Source organism: Geotrypetes seraphini, chromosome 1 (genome assembly GCF_902459505.1).
Source record: "Geotrypetes seraphini chromosome 1, aGeoSer1.1, whole genome shotgun sequence".
NCBI classification, from domain to species: Eukaryota; Metazoa; Chordata; class Amphibia; order Gymnophiona; family Dermophiidae; genus Geotrypetes; species Geotrypetes seraphini.
This window is the reverse complement of record NC_047084.1, coordinates 41,369,257-41,384,815: the sequence shown is the minus strand read 5'-3', so window position 1 is coordinate 41,384,815 and position 15,559 is coordinate 41,369,257. Positions and strand designations below refer to the sequence as shown.

The following is a 15,559-nucleotide window of genomic DNA, read 5'->3' as shown; positions in this document are numbered from 1 at the left end:
CCCGATGCTCATAGGAACTCTATGAGTGTTGGGAGCAGAGCAGAGCACAGTTTAGTAAAAAAGGGGGGGTAAGAAAACAGAACATTTACAATGAAATATTTAAAAAAATCAATCCAAAAACTTCACATACAAGTAGGCCTTCAACGGTTTCCTAAAATGTAAGTAACAAGCAGAGCTGGATAAGAGTCGACGAAAATCTGTATCCCAGCTAAAGCTTGATAATAGTTGATCAAAGTATTTTTTGTAAACACAACCTCTTGCCGTTGGAAAAACAAACCGTGTAGTGACACGTAATGGATGTTTGGGACAAGCAAACATAAAACGTTTTACTAGATAACTTGGGGCCAGGCCTTGTGATACTCTATAATATAAACATCCAAATTTTAAAAAAACACTCCGGCCTCAATAAGGAGCCAATTCAAATCCCTATAATAGGGTGTCTTCTTATTAAAGATCATATGAACTGCTGTATTCTATATTATGCGCAATCTACTAAGGTTTTTTCAAAGTCCTGCCAGGTGAACAATATTATAATAGTCCAAAATACCCAGGACTAGGGATTGAACTAATAGACTGAATGGAGTGGTAGAAAAATAAGATCAAATTGATCAAAGTTTCCAAAACATGAAAAATCCCTTCTGAACTAAAGCATTAATCTGGGTAATCACAGATAGATTCCTATCTAAATAAACTCCTAATATTTTAATGGACAAAGAAATAGGATGAGAAATCCCATTCAATACTCTTCACTACATATGGATGGATAGGCTAAAAAGAACTTCTTTTTATCTGAATTAAGCTTTAATTTGTAATCTTTCATCCACTTATGAACTACTTGTATCAGAGAAGATATAAATTGTGCAGCCAGAAAAGACTGAGGAGATAGGGGAATCACAATAGTTATATCATTGGGTTATCTGTAAAGTTTTATACCCAAACTAGTGAGTCTTGACCCCAGGGATGCTAAGTAAATGCTAAAGAATAATAATGGGGAAAGAGGAGATCCTTGTGGAACACCACAGAGATTACTCCATGTGCTTGAAAAAAACATTTCCAGCACAGACTTGATATGTATGGGTTTGTAAAAAAAACCAAAAAAACACCTTGCAACCAATGCACACAAACAAGCCAGTGGGACATAGAAGAAGCCAGCATTCTTAGCAAACTGGCTATATAGAAATCTCAGCAAAGCAGAGGGGCACCCTAGAGCAGTGATTCCCAACCCTGTCCTGGAGGACCACCAGGCCAATCGGGTTTTCAGGCTAGCCCTAATGAATATGCATGAGAGAGATTTGCATATGATGGAAGTGATAGGCATGCAAATTTGCTTCATTCATATTCATTAGGGCTAGCCTGAAAACCCAATTGGCCTGGTGTTCCTCCAGGACAGGGTTGGGAACCACTGCCCTAGAGGGTACTGCAGTGGACATCACATAAAATGTCCCAAGTATACATTTCAACATAACCCACCCAAAACTTACTGTACCCACTTGTACACCACTACAATAGCTCTTATGCCTGCAAGTGTCATTTTAGTGTAGGTACAGTAGGTTTTGGGTAGGCTTTACAGGGCTCATCATACAATATAATTGCATTATGGTGAGATGTGTGCCTGGGACCTTTTATGTGACATTCACTGCAGTACCCCCTAGAGAGCCCCTCTGCTCTGCTGAGATCTCTGTGTGGCCATCTGAAGCGGTCTTTTACATCTTTGGGTGGTAGGAGTGGGTCAGTGACCACTGGGGAGTAAGGGGGGGGTCATGCCTTAATCCCTCCAATGGTCACCTGGCCAGTTTGGGCACCTTTTTGACCCTTATTTTGTTTTTAAAATAGGTCTAGCCCCAAGCATCTAAATGGTCTAAAATAGGTCTAGCCCCAAGCATTTTGTTAAATGTTCAATTCCCACTGCAAAATGTCCAAATCCTAACTCACCCTAAGCCCATCCAAAACACGCCTTCGACATGCCCCCTTGAAATTTAGATGAACAGCCTAGAAAACATCTAAAATATGGGTTTTGAAAATAGTGATTAGGATATTTTTAGCAAGAAAAACGTCCAATTGCCACGTCATGCTATTTTTTGGTATGTATTTCTCTTTTGAAAATGAGCCACATAGGGATTTATTTAGTGCTGCTTTAGAACAGGGGTAGGGAACTCCGGTCCTCGAGAGCCGTATTCCAGGCGGGTTTTCAGGATTTCCCCAATGAATATGCATGAGATCTATTTGCATGCACTGCTTTCAATGCATATTCATTGGGTAAATCCTGAAAACCCGACTGAAATACGGCTCTCAAGGACCAGAGTTCCCTACCCCTGCTTTAGAATCTGAGGGGTGTGTTTACTAAAAAGCATCAAGCCTTTAGCACACACTAACAGGAGTACCTCATGATGGCATTAAGGTGTTCTGTGGTACTATACCTGCTACTGTATATGTTAGGGATTTTTTCAGGAAGAAGGCATGACATGGGCATGGTATAGGGCAGGGGTGTCAAAGTCCCTCCTCGAGGGCCGCAATACAGTCGGGTTTTCAGGATTTCATCAATGAATATGCATGAGCTCTATTAGCATACAATGAAAGCAGTGCAGGCAAATAGAGCTCATGCATATTCATTGGGGAAATCCTGAAAACCCGACGATTGCGGCCCTCGAGGAGGGACTTTGACATCCCTGGTAAAGGGTTAATAGTTAATAGGGTTGCAGACATCATGTTAGAAAATTCTAGGTAGTATACTCTAACTCAGGGATCTCAAAGTCCCTCCTTGAGGGCCGCAATCCAGTCGGGTTTTCAGGATTTCCCCAATGAATATGCATTGAAAGCAGCGCATGCACATAGATCTCATGCATATTCATTGGGGAAATCCAGAAAATCCAACTGCATAACTGAATAACAGCTGAGTTAATGCCAGATCACCTAGCACCTCCTACACGGTCACTAAGAGATCCAGAATTAAGTCCCAGCAGTAACTGCATGTTAATGACTACCTTAATGCACAACCTGCTTAATTCATACCCTTGAAAAGGGTTAGATTTTTAGTTAATGTGTAAAAATCCATGTTAACTCCAAATCCTAAAGTCTTTTCATAAACATACCCTGAATCAGGCTCTTCCTGATCCTGGATCGAATAATGCAAACCTAATTTGAAAGTTTAAAGCCTATTGTTCAAGTTTTGAAGGCATATTAACAGAAAGTGATTTAGTTACCTTTTTTCTATTAGGGGGGGTTCCCAATGGGATATTTTTCAGAAATCAATTTATGAATGGCAGAAGATAACATCTGAACTGTCAAGATGATGTGAATATTAACTAATGTGGGCTTTGTGAGTGTCCTGAATGAAAAAAAAATTTGTTTGGCACCTGATCTAACAATTTAACAAGCAAATAAATTATACTGCTGCATGTGAACCAAATTTTCTTGGCCTGTTTATAGTTCTTATCTATTTTTGTAACCTGGTTGCTTTAAAACTCCACTATCTTGGAAAAAGCTCCCCTAAAATAAAAAAAACACACTTGTTATAACTTTATTTATTTACATGTTGACATTTTCAAGCATCCATTTTATTCCAATAAATGCAGACAAGGTAATTTATGTATAGGATGGTTTATTTCGCTGATGTACTTATGTGGATAATTTGATTCACAGGGATCACAAGCAAAGATGTGCAAATCCCAAATCTGCTCATTATAAAGTACCACTGTAATAATAATTTTTTTTTTTAAAAAACCAACAAAAAACTAAAGTTGTGCATTATGAGTTAAATATAAGCTGTCAGGAGACCACAATAGTTTTTTCTTTTGCTCATGAATAAAGTGCAACAATTCTTCCAGAGTTCTCAATTCAGAAGTCTAAAATATTTTGAATACAGTAATTCAGCAAACCGGCATTTGTTTCCAATAGGCTGAGACTCTAATGGTTTGAATAAGGAAGTAGCATCTCACCTATATTAATGTTATTTCACTGTTTAACAATGGCAGATACATTGTATTAGTCCGAGATACTTCACTAGTATAACCATAAACAATTCCCGCCCTCAAAGCCACCCCCCCCCCCCAAAAAAAAAAAAAAAAATGCTCATTCAAGTCTATACAAAGTTTGAGCTGTTAATTCTTTGCCATTCCCAGGGTGAATGGCCACTAGTGGTGCAAAGGGAACACAGGCATGGAGGTATATGAACTGTATTTATAATAATGCAAGCCTTAAAGACAGGGGGGTCTTCACTGCCTACAGAATTTGCACTTGATGATTTTCTTAAAAGCACTTTGGAAATCTTTATTGAAATAGGCATAGATGATAGGATTAAGTAAGGAGTTAGAATAGCCAAGCCAGTTTATGACAGCACCAAGCCATTTGGGCATATAGCAGCTATCTTCACAAAATGGTAATACTAGAGCTACGATAAAGAACGGCAGCCAGCAGAAAATGAAAGTGCCCATAATGATACCCAAGGTTTTCACGGTTTTTCTTTCCCTGGCTAAAGCCACCTTTCGTTTTGTTTCTGTGCTTTTGTCGTTCTTGCTTTCAAAGCAGGGACCGGTTGGCGTGCTGCTGAAATTGTTCGGCAGAGGCATGTGGAGTTTTGAATTATGATAGGAGTGAACCTCAATAATTTCCAGAGCGGCGCTATCCACCTCGTGTCTTATTGCCCCGTTAACACAGCTGCTGGGTTTGGGCTCAACACTGCGTTTCCAGTTCTTGCTAGGCTCCCCATTGCTTTTCTTTTGTCGGTTGACAGGAGAGACCGTTAAGCGAGTATCTGTCACTTTCGTTTTCTCGGCTTTCTTTACGGTTTTACGGATCCTGAATCGGGCTGCTTTAAATATCTTACCGTACAGTACTAACATCAGTATCAAAGGGATATAAAAGGCGCCAAAAGTCGAGTAGATGGTATAACCATGATCTTTACTTATTCTGCAAGCGTCTGGATCGGACCTGTCTTCAGGAGTTCTCCAACCCAACATTGGTGGTATAGATATCAAAAATCCTATCATCCACGTTAGGCTAATGAGAATAGCAGCTCGTCTAGGAGTCCGCTTGTTCAAATAGTCTATGGGATCTGTAATAGCCCAATATCTGTCCAATGCAATGGCGCACAAATGAAGGATAGACGAGGTACAACACAACACATCTAAAGAATTAAAAATATCACAGGTTACCTGTCCCAGAGTCCATTTGTTCAACACTTGATAGAGAGCAGCCATGGCAGTACCAGCACCGAAACCATTAAGTCTGTGACAGCCAGTGAGCCTATGAGATAGTTGGCTACGTTCTGAAGAGACTTTTCCAGTGCTATGGCCGCAATTACACAGGCATTGCCAATGATGGAACACAAAATCAGAGTCCCCAAAATCAGAGAAGTGGTCACTTGATAACTTAAGTCCATTTCATATCTATCATCCTGATCCTCTTTCTCCGAAGAGGTAGTGTTGTTGAATATATCCATCCCAAGTTGATGAGAAGAAGACACAAAGAAGGGAGGGGGAAGAGGAAGATGTCTCACACTTCTTTTTTTTTTTTTTTTTTTTAGTTATTTTGATTCGAAGTCTCCAGCCTACTTCTTTTTCTTAGGGTCATCTTGCTAACTCGTAGGCAAAGCATACCAGGCAGCAGTTTATTTCGAATAATAGTCATTGGAAAGTGTCGACGAGTTGAATTGCTCCAGTATATAGCAGTAGTAGAGCACGTAAGCGTCTGAGGGATAGCCGAAATGAACCGGGCCAGCAGGATGGACTGGGACATGAACTGTCTCTGCAAAGAGCAATGCTGCCGATGTCCCGGACTTACAACTCTTACCCTACAGTCCATAGCAGAGTCATTCACTCGCTCTCCTGTCACTAAAAACAGTACCACCTCGCTGCAGCTGAACCTCCTGGGCTGCCCTCTGCCTCTCCCCCCCTCTCTCTCACACGTCCCTCTCGCTGCCTTGCCATTGTATTCAGGTCCGTTTCATCAACAGAGCGGGCGGAGCTCTAAAGACTGGAGATCTGGTTTTGTTCATTTGTAACCCAGTCTATCGGATCAGTTAATGTTCTGTATAAGGAGATGTAATCAAGGCTTCTTTTACTGCTCACTAAACAAAATATGTTCCTACCCCTTTGACACCAGTTTGCTAAATTGTGTATGCGTGTGTGTGTGTGTGTATTAAAACTACTGCCTACGGATTTAAGATTCGCTAGATATTAAATGTTGCATTTCTTTGTACTTTTTCTGTGTCTTTATCAGTGAATTTATTCTGCTGTCCTAATCCCCTAACACTAGGTACTTTAGTCAGCAGATTAATCGTTCAAAACTGGAAATAAAAGATGATTTCAAAGCCGTACAAGATAATATATGTTTATCGTTCTTATCTATTTTTCTACTGCAAAAATGTGATTAATATTTTTTTTACAGAGGTAAGGGGAGAGAACACCGAGAGAAAAGTTGGTGTAGCGGGGCAGAAGCCATTTTTCTGTCCCTGTACGATATAGTATTTTCCGAGGGATCATTTCAGTTGCTATTAACATCAACGGGCCAGTTCGTTGTTTTGTTCCCGTTTCAGCACCAGGGACAGTTCTAGCTTCAAAGGCATTTGGCGCCACCTGCAGGTCTACGTTTCCAAGCAAGTCTTGTAAAAGTAAATCTGCTCTGCAGTTAAAATCGTACTTGAAGCAGAATAGAGGAAAATTATTTTGTTAACAGAAGAGAGTAGCATTACATAAAGAAAATCTTGGTATTAGGATACGATTAGTTCTATGTATTTGATTAGCAGCAAATGCCTTATATACTTCTAAGAAGCTAAAAATATGAAGACTAGATTCATACCCTCTGCAATTAATCCGATTAATATTTTTGTCTTTTTACACGTGTTACGTTTTTATTTACAAACACTTTGAAACACAAGGTTTGCAATATTAGCACCATTTATTAAGATGCTTTGTTGAAGCTCCTAAAAAACAGTAGCATGTGGATAAATAATAAAGTCTAACACCCACCCCCCTTCCCCGAGATAGAAGCACACACATAATATAATCTGTGCTAGAAGCCTAGAGTAAAGACGTCATTCTTGAATTACAATATTCGCATATTCACACTGATAGCATGAAATTTTATTTCTTTTTTTCAGTCATTTTATTTTCTTCAAATATTATACTGACATAGCTTTTTATTCCTCAAAGTTTCATTGCAGGAAATTAGAATGAACTACACTATTGAATTCACGATTCCTATAAGATAAGAGACTTCCCATTCATTCGATAAGGAAAAGCAAAAACTCTGAAAGAAAGTGAAATGAGAAAAATATCTCCGGGAACAATCTTGAATAAAATTTCTCTAAGATTGGTATATCATTAATAAATTGGATAATAGATGTAAGCCCATGCCAGTCGAATTACTGAAAAAAAATTGCTTTGTTAAAAAAACCTAAGGACATACTTTATGATAAATAACAGATTTCATTCTCCTCTCAGAATGTAGAATCTAGGCATTTACAGTTAACTCTAGTTGTCATTAAAGCCTTGCTTAAAAAAATAAATAAATAAAATAGGGTCAGAACAATTAAATAAAAGCTGTCACTCCCATTAATGCTAAAACATTTCAATGCCATTGCTGAAGTGTAAGATTTTTCACTCAAGGCAAAAGTCAGCTTTTGTAAACAAGATTGAGACCTTTTTAATTTTGGAAGAAAGCTTAATGACTATTATGCATTCTTTCAAGGACAAAATGCAATTGCATTTGTGACTGTAGGATCATCAGTGAACACAGAAGATCAAAGACTTTCAGCTACTTACTGAGCAGGGTAAACACAAGCGCACTTCTAAGCAGCAGTAAGCTGTTAGTTTTTCTCTAGGCGTGTAAAAAGTACATGGAAAATGACACATGACCGCAAGTTTATGAAAATAGTTATTTCTGTTTTATTAATTACCATAATGAATTATCAAAAAGTTGGTTGCGTCATCAGGAGGTCATTACAGTTGCCAAACACTGGCCTTCTGACAAAGATCTCAATCCGATAATTCGTTGCTCCCCAATGTGTACCTTTTGTCCTGCATGACATCATTACTTGTCAACCAAACCATTAACAGAGGCTGTCCTTAAATTTGGACATAAAACTTCCTTTTAACATGGATTAAAAGTTTCAGAAATCATATTTTTTGGTTACATTAATTTCTGAATATACATTATTACATATCCATATGTATTATTACATATCCAAAGACACTTTGAATCCAAACTGCTGAAAAGTTCTTGCCTCTATCAGCACAGGAAAAAAAGGAGGGGCTGTTCCCCCCTGCTCTGAACTTTACAAGAACTGACAGTTTCAAATGTCACAGACATACAAACAGAAGCCTTCCTATACTGGAGACTAGTACAGCGTCTCTGATTCTAACTTAACTATTTCCAGATGTTGCCTTAGGATTTCTCCTTAGAGTTCCTTCAGGTTTAAAATATATACAATATTAGAAATTAAGTACACACCATTCTTTCACATATCTTTCATACATCCATCATTCGTTTGGGGCCCCTTTCATCCACAACACAATATATTACATTCATACTTAATACACGTTATATCTCAGTTTGGAATATGGAGTCTAATATGCTCTTCCTAACTGGCTTAAGCACATCTGTTATCAATTAGAACCACCACGAGGCTAAAGACAGGAAGCTGAACAAAGAGAGAAAGAGAGAAAAAGAAACATGGAGGCAGTTTCATACCTCCATGTATTATATATATCCTGATTTCCTCTGTGGTCTGGCTTAATAGCGAAGTACATAAAAAGAATATTATTATGTTTTTCCTTAATATTAATCTGTAGTGTGTTTTTTCTGGCCTTGGCTACGTCCATATCAGATTTTTATTCACCAACTTTTTGTACACTTCTATTGGGCGTGGCCTTAACTAACACATGTGCTTGTATCTAACTAGAGTTACCCAGATCCATACGAAAAGCAGGCGCTTTTGTAGAAAAAAAACTCAACAAAATACTGCCACAAACACATCTTATTCATTATCCATTCCATAGCGCCCCCTAGAGTGCCACTTCATTACCCATAATCTTCTGCTACCAAATCTTGAGGAGGGTCACTTTTCTAGGCGGGAGTAAAGGGATACCAAAAATATGCCTTTTTAAAATTTATTTTTGCCTCCCAATTTTTTTTCTTTCTGGCTAATTAACAAATACAAATATGTAGGCTGTGCAGTAGTTATGACCACATTTACTGTATATGTACTCAAAAATGAAAAGCAAGCACAGTGCACCTCAGGGAAAATTGAATGAGGCAATACGTTTGTACTTTTGTTAGCATCAAAATGAATAACATTTATCAAATCATATATCTTTAGTAAGGAAAGTAAAACATAAATCTACAGTGTTAAAACAGTTTGCAAGTTACTATAAGAAACTAAAGAGTTGTATTGGTTGAAGTTTAAAACTTGTGAGCAGTAATAACCATCATAAAGTTTACTGACTATGGACTAGAATTACTAACATGCACTGAAATTATACCAGTTCTCATTATTTTATGCAATAGAACCTAGTGGTTATTAAGGAGCATTAATGGCTGAGCTGGGAGCCTTCCCTCTTAATGTGGGAGGAGCTTCCTGTGACATCAGAGGGAAGGCTTCTGGCTCAGCCACGGGATGCACATAGGAGCCGATGCCCTTGACTATGTGTAAAGAAACGACTATGGCTGGAAGGAGGAGGGAGCTGGCCAGAAGAAGGTAAATGCCCGCTGGAGGGAGGCACGTGCTTGGGGCACAAAATAGAGGGAGGGAGAGGGGCACGTTGGGACTCGGGAGGGAGGGAGCACAAACTTCGTACAAAGGACAGAAGGAAGGAGGGGGCATGAACATGGGACACAGAATGGAGGGAGGGAGGGGAGCAAGAGCCATAGAATGGAAGAATGGAGGGAGTGAGGGAAAGAGATGCTGAGGTGTGGGAGGGAATAGAAAGGGAGAACTGGGTGTCTGAGTGAGAGGGAAAGAGAGATGGTGCACATGGGGAGATGGAAAAAGAGGAGAATTGTTGGGCTTAGGAAGGGAGAGAGAATTATTGGACATGGTGGTGGAGAAGAGTTAAGTAGAGATAAGGGAGGCATAGCACTATATATAAAGGACTCTATCCACTCGGTCGGGATGGATATGGCAACGAAGGCAGAGGGGCTGGAATCGCTATGGGTCAAATTGCCGGGAAACAAGGGTGCAGGCATAAAACTGGGGCTGTACTATCGCCCACCTGGTACGCCAGAAGGAGTCGGACATGACTTGGAAGCGGAACTGAGACAGGAATGCAGGACTGGAAGTGTAACAGTAATGGGGGACTTCAACTACCCGGGAATAGACTGGAGTACGGGTCACTCCAACTGCACTAGGGAAACAGGATTTGTAGAAGCTGTGAGGGACTGCTTCATGGAGCAACTAGTCAAAGAACCGACGCAACGGGGTGCTACTCTTGACCTCATCCTAAACGGATTAGGGGGGCCTGCAAGAGGGGTAGAAGTGGGAGGACCACTAGGCAACAGTGATCACAACGCGATCAGATTCACATTAGAAAGGGGGACACCCATAGTAAGGAGGACCGCAACAACTGCGCTCAACTTCAAGAAAGGGAACTATGTTGCTATGAGGGAAATGGTGGGGAGGAAGTTCAGAAACATCTCTAGGATGGAGACTATGGGAAGCGCCTGGACCCTATTCAGGGACACCCTGCAGGAAGCACAAAGAATGTACGTCCCCAGTTTCAGGAAAGGCTGCAAGAACAAGCGATCAAAGGACCCGGTTTGGATGTCAACTGAAGTAAAGAGGGCAATAAATGACAAAAAAGTATCCTTCAGGAGATGGAAAAAGGACCCAATGGAGGAAAATCACCAGGCGCACAGGAAATGCCAAAAGGAATGCCACCGAGAGGTTAGAAAAGCGAAAGGGGAATACGAAGAGGGGCTGGCCAGGGAGGCAAAAAACTTCAAGGCATTCTTCAGTTACGTAAAGGGGAAGCAACCAGCGAGAGAGGAGGTGGGGCCGTTGGACGATGGGGATAGGAAGGGAGTGATTAAGGAGGATAAAGAAGTAGCTGAGAGGTTGAACACGTTCTTCTCGTCGGTTTTCACGAGCGAAGACACATCTAATATACCAGACTCAGAGGAGCTCATGAGTGGGGAACAGGCTGAAAAATTGGAGCACATAGAGGTAAGTAAGGAGGATGTCCTCAAACAGATAGACAGGTTAAAATGCGGTAAATCACTGGGCCCGGACGGGATCCACCCAAGGGTTCTGAAGGAACTAAGACAAGAAATAGCGGGCACAATCCAGCATGTTTGCAACCTATCCTTGAAAACTGGTGAGGTACCAGAGGAGTGGAAATTGGCGAATGTCACACCTATCTTCAAGAAGGGATCGAGGGGTGACCCCGGGAACTACAGGCCGGTGAGCCTGACTTCAATTATAGGGAAGATGGTGGAAGCTATGATCAAGGATGGCATTTGTGAGCACATCGAGAGGAATGGCCTACTGAGAACAAGCCAGCACGGATTCTGTAAGGGAAGGTCGTGCCTAACGAACCTTCTGTACTTCTTTGAGGGAATAAGCAGTCGGGTGGACAATGGGGAACCCATAGACATCATTTATCTCGATTTTCAAAAGGCTTTCGACAAGGTGCCACATGAAAGGCTGCTTAGGAAGCTGTGGAACCACGGGGTGGGAGGGGATGTGCACAGATGGATCAAGCACTGGTTGTCGGGTAGACTGCAGAGGGTCGGAGTGAAGGGCCAATATTCTGACTGGCAGGGAGTCACGAGCGGTGTGCCACAGGGATCGGTGCTGGGGCCGTTATTCTTCAACATATTTATCAATGACCTGGAAAAGGAGGCAAAGTGCGAGGTTATAAAATTTGCAGACGATACCAAACTGTGCGGCAGAGTTAGGTCCAGGAAGGAGTGTGAGGACCTGCAAAGGGACCTGGACAAGCTGGAAGACTGGGCAAACAAATGGCAAATGCGCTTTAACGTGGAAAAATGCAAGGTCATGCATATAGGGAAAAAGAACCCGTTGTTCAACTACAAATTGGGGGGGGCATTGTTGGGAGACAGCAGACTTGAGAGAGACTTGGGTGTGCTGGTGGATGCATCTCTGAAGCCACCTGCACAGTGTGCAGCAGCCTCGAAAAAAGCCAACAGGATGCTGGGCATCATAAAGAGGGGCATAACAACCAGGACGCGGGAAGTCATCATGCCATTGTATCGAGCGATGGTGCGTCCACATCTGGAATACTGCGTTCAGTATTGGTCGCCGCACCTCAAGAAGGACATGGCGGTACTTGAGAGAGTCCAAAGGAGAGCAACGAAACTGGTAAAAGGGCTGGAACACTGCCCATACGCCGAGAGGTTGGATAGGCTGGGGCTCTTCTCTTTGGAAAAAAGGAGGCTCAGGGGAGATATGATAGAGACCTTCAAGATCATGAGGGGCATAGAGAGGGTGGATAGGGACAGATTCTTCAGACTGAAGGGGACAACAAGTACGAGGGGGCATTCGGAGAAACTGAAGGGAGATAGGTTCAAAACAAATGCAAGGAAGTTTTTTTTCACCCAAAGGGTCGTGGACACTTGGAATGTGCTACCGGAGGAAGTGATCAGGCAGAGTAGGACTTCAATGAGAAACCAAGGTGGCAAGGGAGCCCCTTCTGGTGATTCAGACAGGTCGTGACCTGTTTGGGCCGCCGCGGGAGCGGACTGCCGGGCAGGATGGACCTATGGTCTGACCCGGCGGAGGCACTGCTTATGTTCTTATGTTCTTAGATGTATGGGAAAGAGAGAGATGAGAGGGAGTAATGTTGGATGTGGTGGTGGAACAGTGGAATGGATGGAAAGGAATGTAAGAGGGGCCTCAAGAAGGTGGAGAAGGTGGGAAGAATGCTATCTGAGTACTATTTGAAATTCTAGATTTTCTACATAAGCAATTTAGTAAAGGCAGCAATGCTCTTATTCTGCAATTTGATCTCAGCAGTGCCTTTGATCTGGTAGATTATTATAAACTCTTGGAACGCTTGGATTCTTGGTATCTCATACTTATTAAGTTCATGTGGATAATGTTTGTTCGGCTGAGTGGAAAAATCCATCAGGGCTCCCCGCTTTCTCCTCTTTTATTCAACGTTTATCTGTCCTCGTTAGGTAATCTAGGAGTAAAGCTATTTAGCTATGTCAGTGATATCATTATAATTATTCCATGTCCATCTACAGTTCTTAGTATTATCGATACCACTACTCCAAAAATACCCCTTTTCGCTCTAGGCATACAGAGGCAGGTTAAAAGCCTAAGCTGATTTTAGATACGTCTAAAACCAGCTTTGATTATCGGTACTTGGACAATCTGTCTTTTTGATCGTCCAAGTACCGACTTAGGCCACTTTTTGTACGGATATCTTTTTTTATTATGAGCCCCTTAATTTCTGACTGTGAATCTGGTTTCATTATGATGAAGCAGCCTAATTTATAATCCAACTGTGTTTGTCTCTGTCAGCAAATTTTCTGAGTCAGTGAGCTACTGACAGGCACATTACAATGTGCATTCCCTGACATGCTTCTTGTTCAGAACAAAAAAGAATATCCTATTTTAGACATGATCAATTTTTTTTTTTACCAAAAAGTATAATTTAACAGCAATTCATTTCTTATTCAAATTTACATGTTAAAGATATATCAAAGAGAGTAAAGGTTACAATGATAGGAATGAAAATCTTTTACCTATTCAGTTTTGGCCCCTGGTGCTTTCAGGAATTATATTCTTACACAGATAAATTTTCAAAAAAGAAAAAAAATATTGAGGGCCTGATAGTCAAGGAGTTATTCTTCTGAGAGTTATGCTCATAAATTGGCCTCTTTGAAAATGTACTAGGGTTAAATGCATAATGTTATAGGGGCCGATATTGAAAATGATGTAACTGAGCAAGAGAGGATCCTAACTGAATAACTAGCACTTAGCTGCCTACTTCAGATATTCAGTAGTGCTTTCTCAGATAACACTGCACAACAAATTTTAACTTTTTTTCTAGGGCAAGAAGAAAATGAGGTTTACTGATAGAATTTGACCTCCTCCTGTGTATGAAAATAGCCTCAGTTTTCTCCTATCACGTGCAGTTTTTGAGCAAATCACAAATATTTATAGCATGAAACATAGAAACATGATGGCAGATAAAGGCCAAATGGCCCATCTAGTCTGCCCATCCGAAGTCATAATGTAACACATTTCGCCAATTTAAGAGTTCCTATAAATATTATTTCCTAGAATTGTTTTGCTGTTGAAGTGCATTTATAAACAAGATTAGGAGCATCTCTAATTAATGTACAACAATAGTCAGCCAGCATTGATTAATTCCATCTGCCTTGATATCATTTCTCCATTGTAGCAATGTCCTGGTGAAACCTTTCCCCGTGCTCATCACTAACACTACCAAGATTATCAGGGAAAAAATCCAGATGCAAGTGGAGAAATGAATTTTTAGTGGCATGTTGCATTTGCGATCATAGAATGCTTTAAGCACCGTCTCCACCATTTGGACATAGTCTGGTGCCTTCCTATTCCCCAGAAAATTCTTGATTACATTCTTCAATGATATCCATGCACTTTTCCCACATCCTTGCAAGACTTCATCAAAGTGCCTGTTTTAATAGTTCAGAGATTGTTATAACATTTACTCGATGCATTAGAAAATATAGTGAAAATTTTAATTTTTGCATTATAATGCTCTTTTGCCAAAAATCAGAGGGTTATACTGAAAAATTAAGGTCAGTTTTGAATTCAATAACCCCAAATCACTGTAGAACACCCACTACAATTCATGCCCCAAAACCTCTTGCACAATGTAATACTTTATAGAGAACAGTGTCAAAGGCTTTCCTAAAATCTAAATATACCACATCTAGCAACTCTCTAGTCACCCAGTCAAAGAAATTAATCAGATTTGTCTGACAGTGAAAATGGGCAAGTTAACTGGTCTGGGGGCAAAGCCGACACTTATCCAATTAAATACTGATAATCAGTCCTTCACTGGATATGTTAACCAGCCTAATAGGATGACATAACAAACAGTCCTATATTTGTCTAGTGTGACTTATCCAGTTTAGAACTGAATATTGACCTCATATTTGGTAAGTTCCGACCAGCCACTCATACCTGGATATTCAATGCTGGTTAAAGTAAACTAAACTAAACCTTAAGTTTGTATACCGCATCATCGCCATAAAGATAGAGCTCGGCACAGTTTACAGGTAATTCAATAAATGAGGGAAGGACATAAGAAATTTGAGGTTATGAAGAGGATAGCTAGCTTTACATTTTAAATAGATAGCTTACGTTTTGGAGAAAAGCCAGGTTTTCAGAAGCTTTCGGAATAATTGGAATGAGCCTAGTTTCCGCAGCGGGGTACGGAGGTTATTCCAAAGCTTAGTGAATTTGAAGAAAAGGGATTTCCCTAATTTACCTGCATACATGATGCCTTTTAACGAGGGGAAAGATAGTTTGAGTATGTGGGCAGATCTGGTAGTGTCAGGTCTCGAAGAATTCCAGGATAATGGGATTAAGGGAGGAAGAATGCCA

At 40.7% G+C, this 15,559-nt stretch overlaps 1 protein-coding gene across 1 annotated transcript; it reads right to left on the bottom strand.

Moving 5' to 3' along the window:
• Positions 1 to 4,211: 4,211 nt before the first annotated feature.
• On the bottom strand, positions 4,212 to 5,437 carry HTR1A (5-hydroxytryptamine receptor 1A). Its single transcript, XM_033929232.1, is given in 2 exon segments — positions 4,212 to 5,194; positions 5,197 to 5,437. Coding segments are annotated over 2 exon segments (1,224 nt in total).
• Positions 5,438 to 15,559: the final 10,122 nt, after the last annotated feature.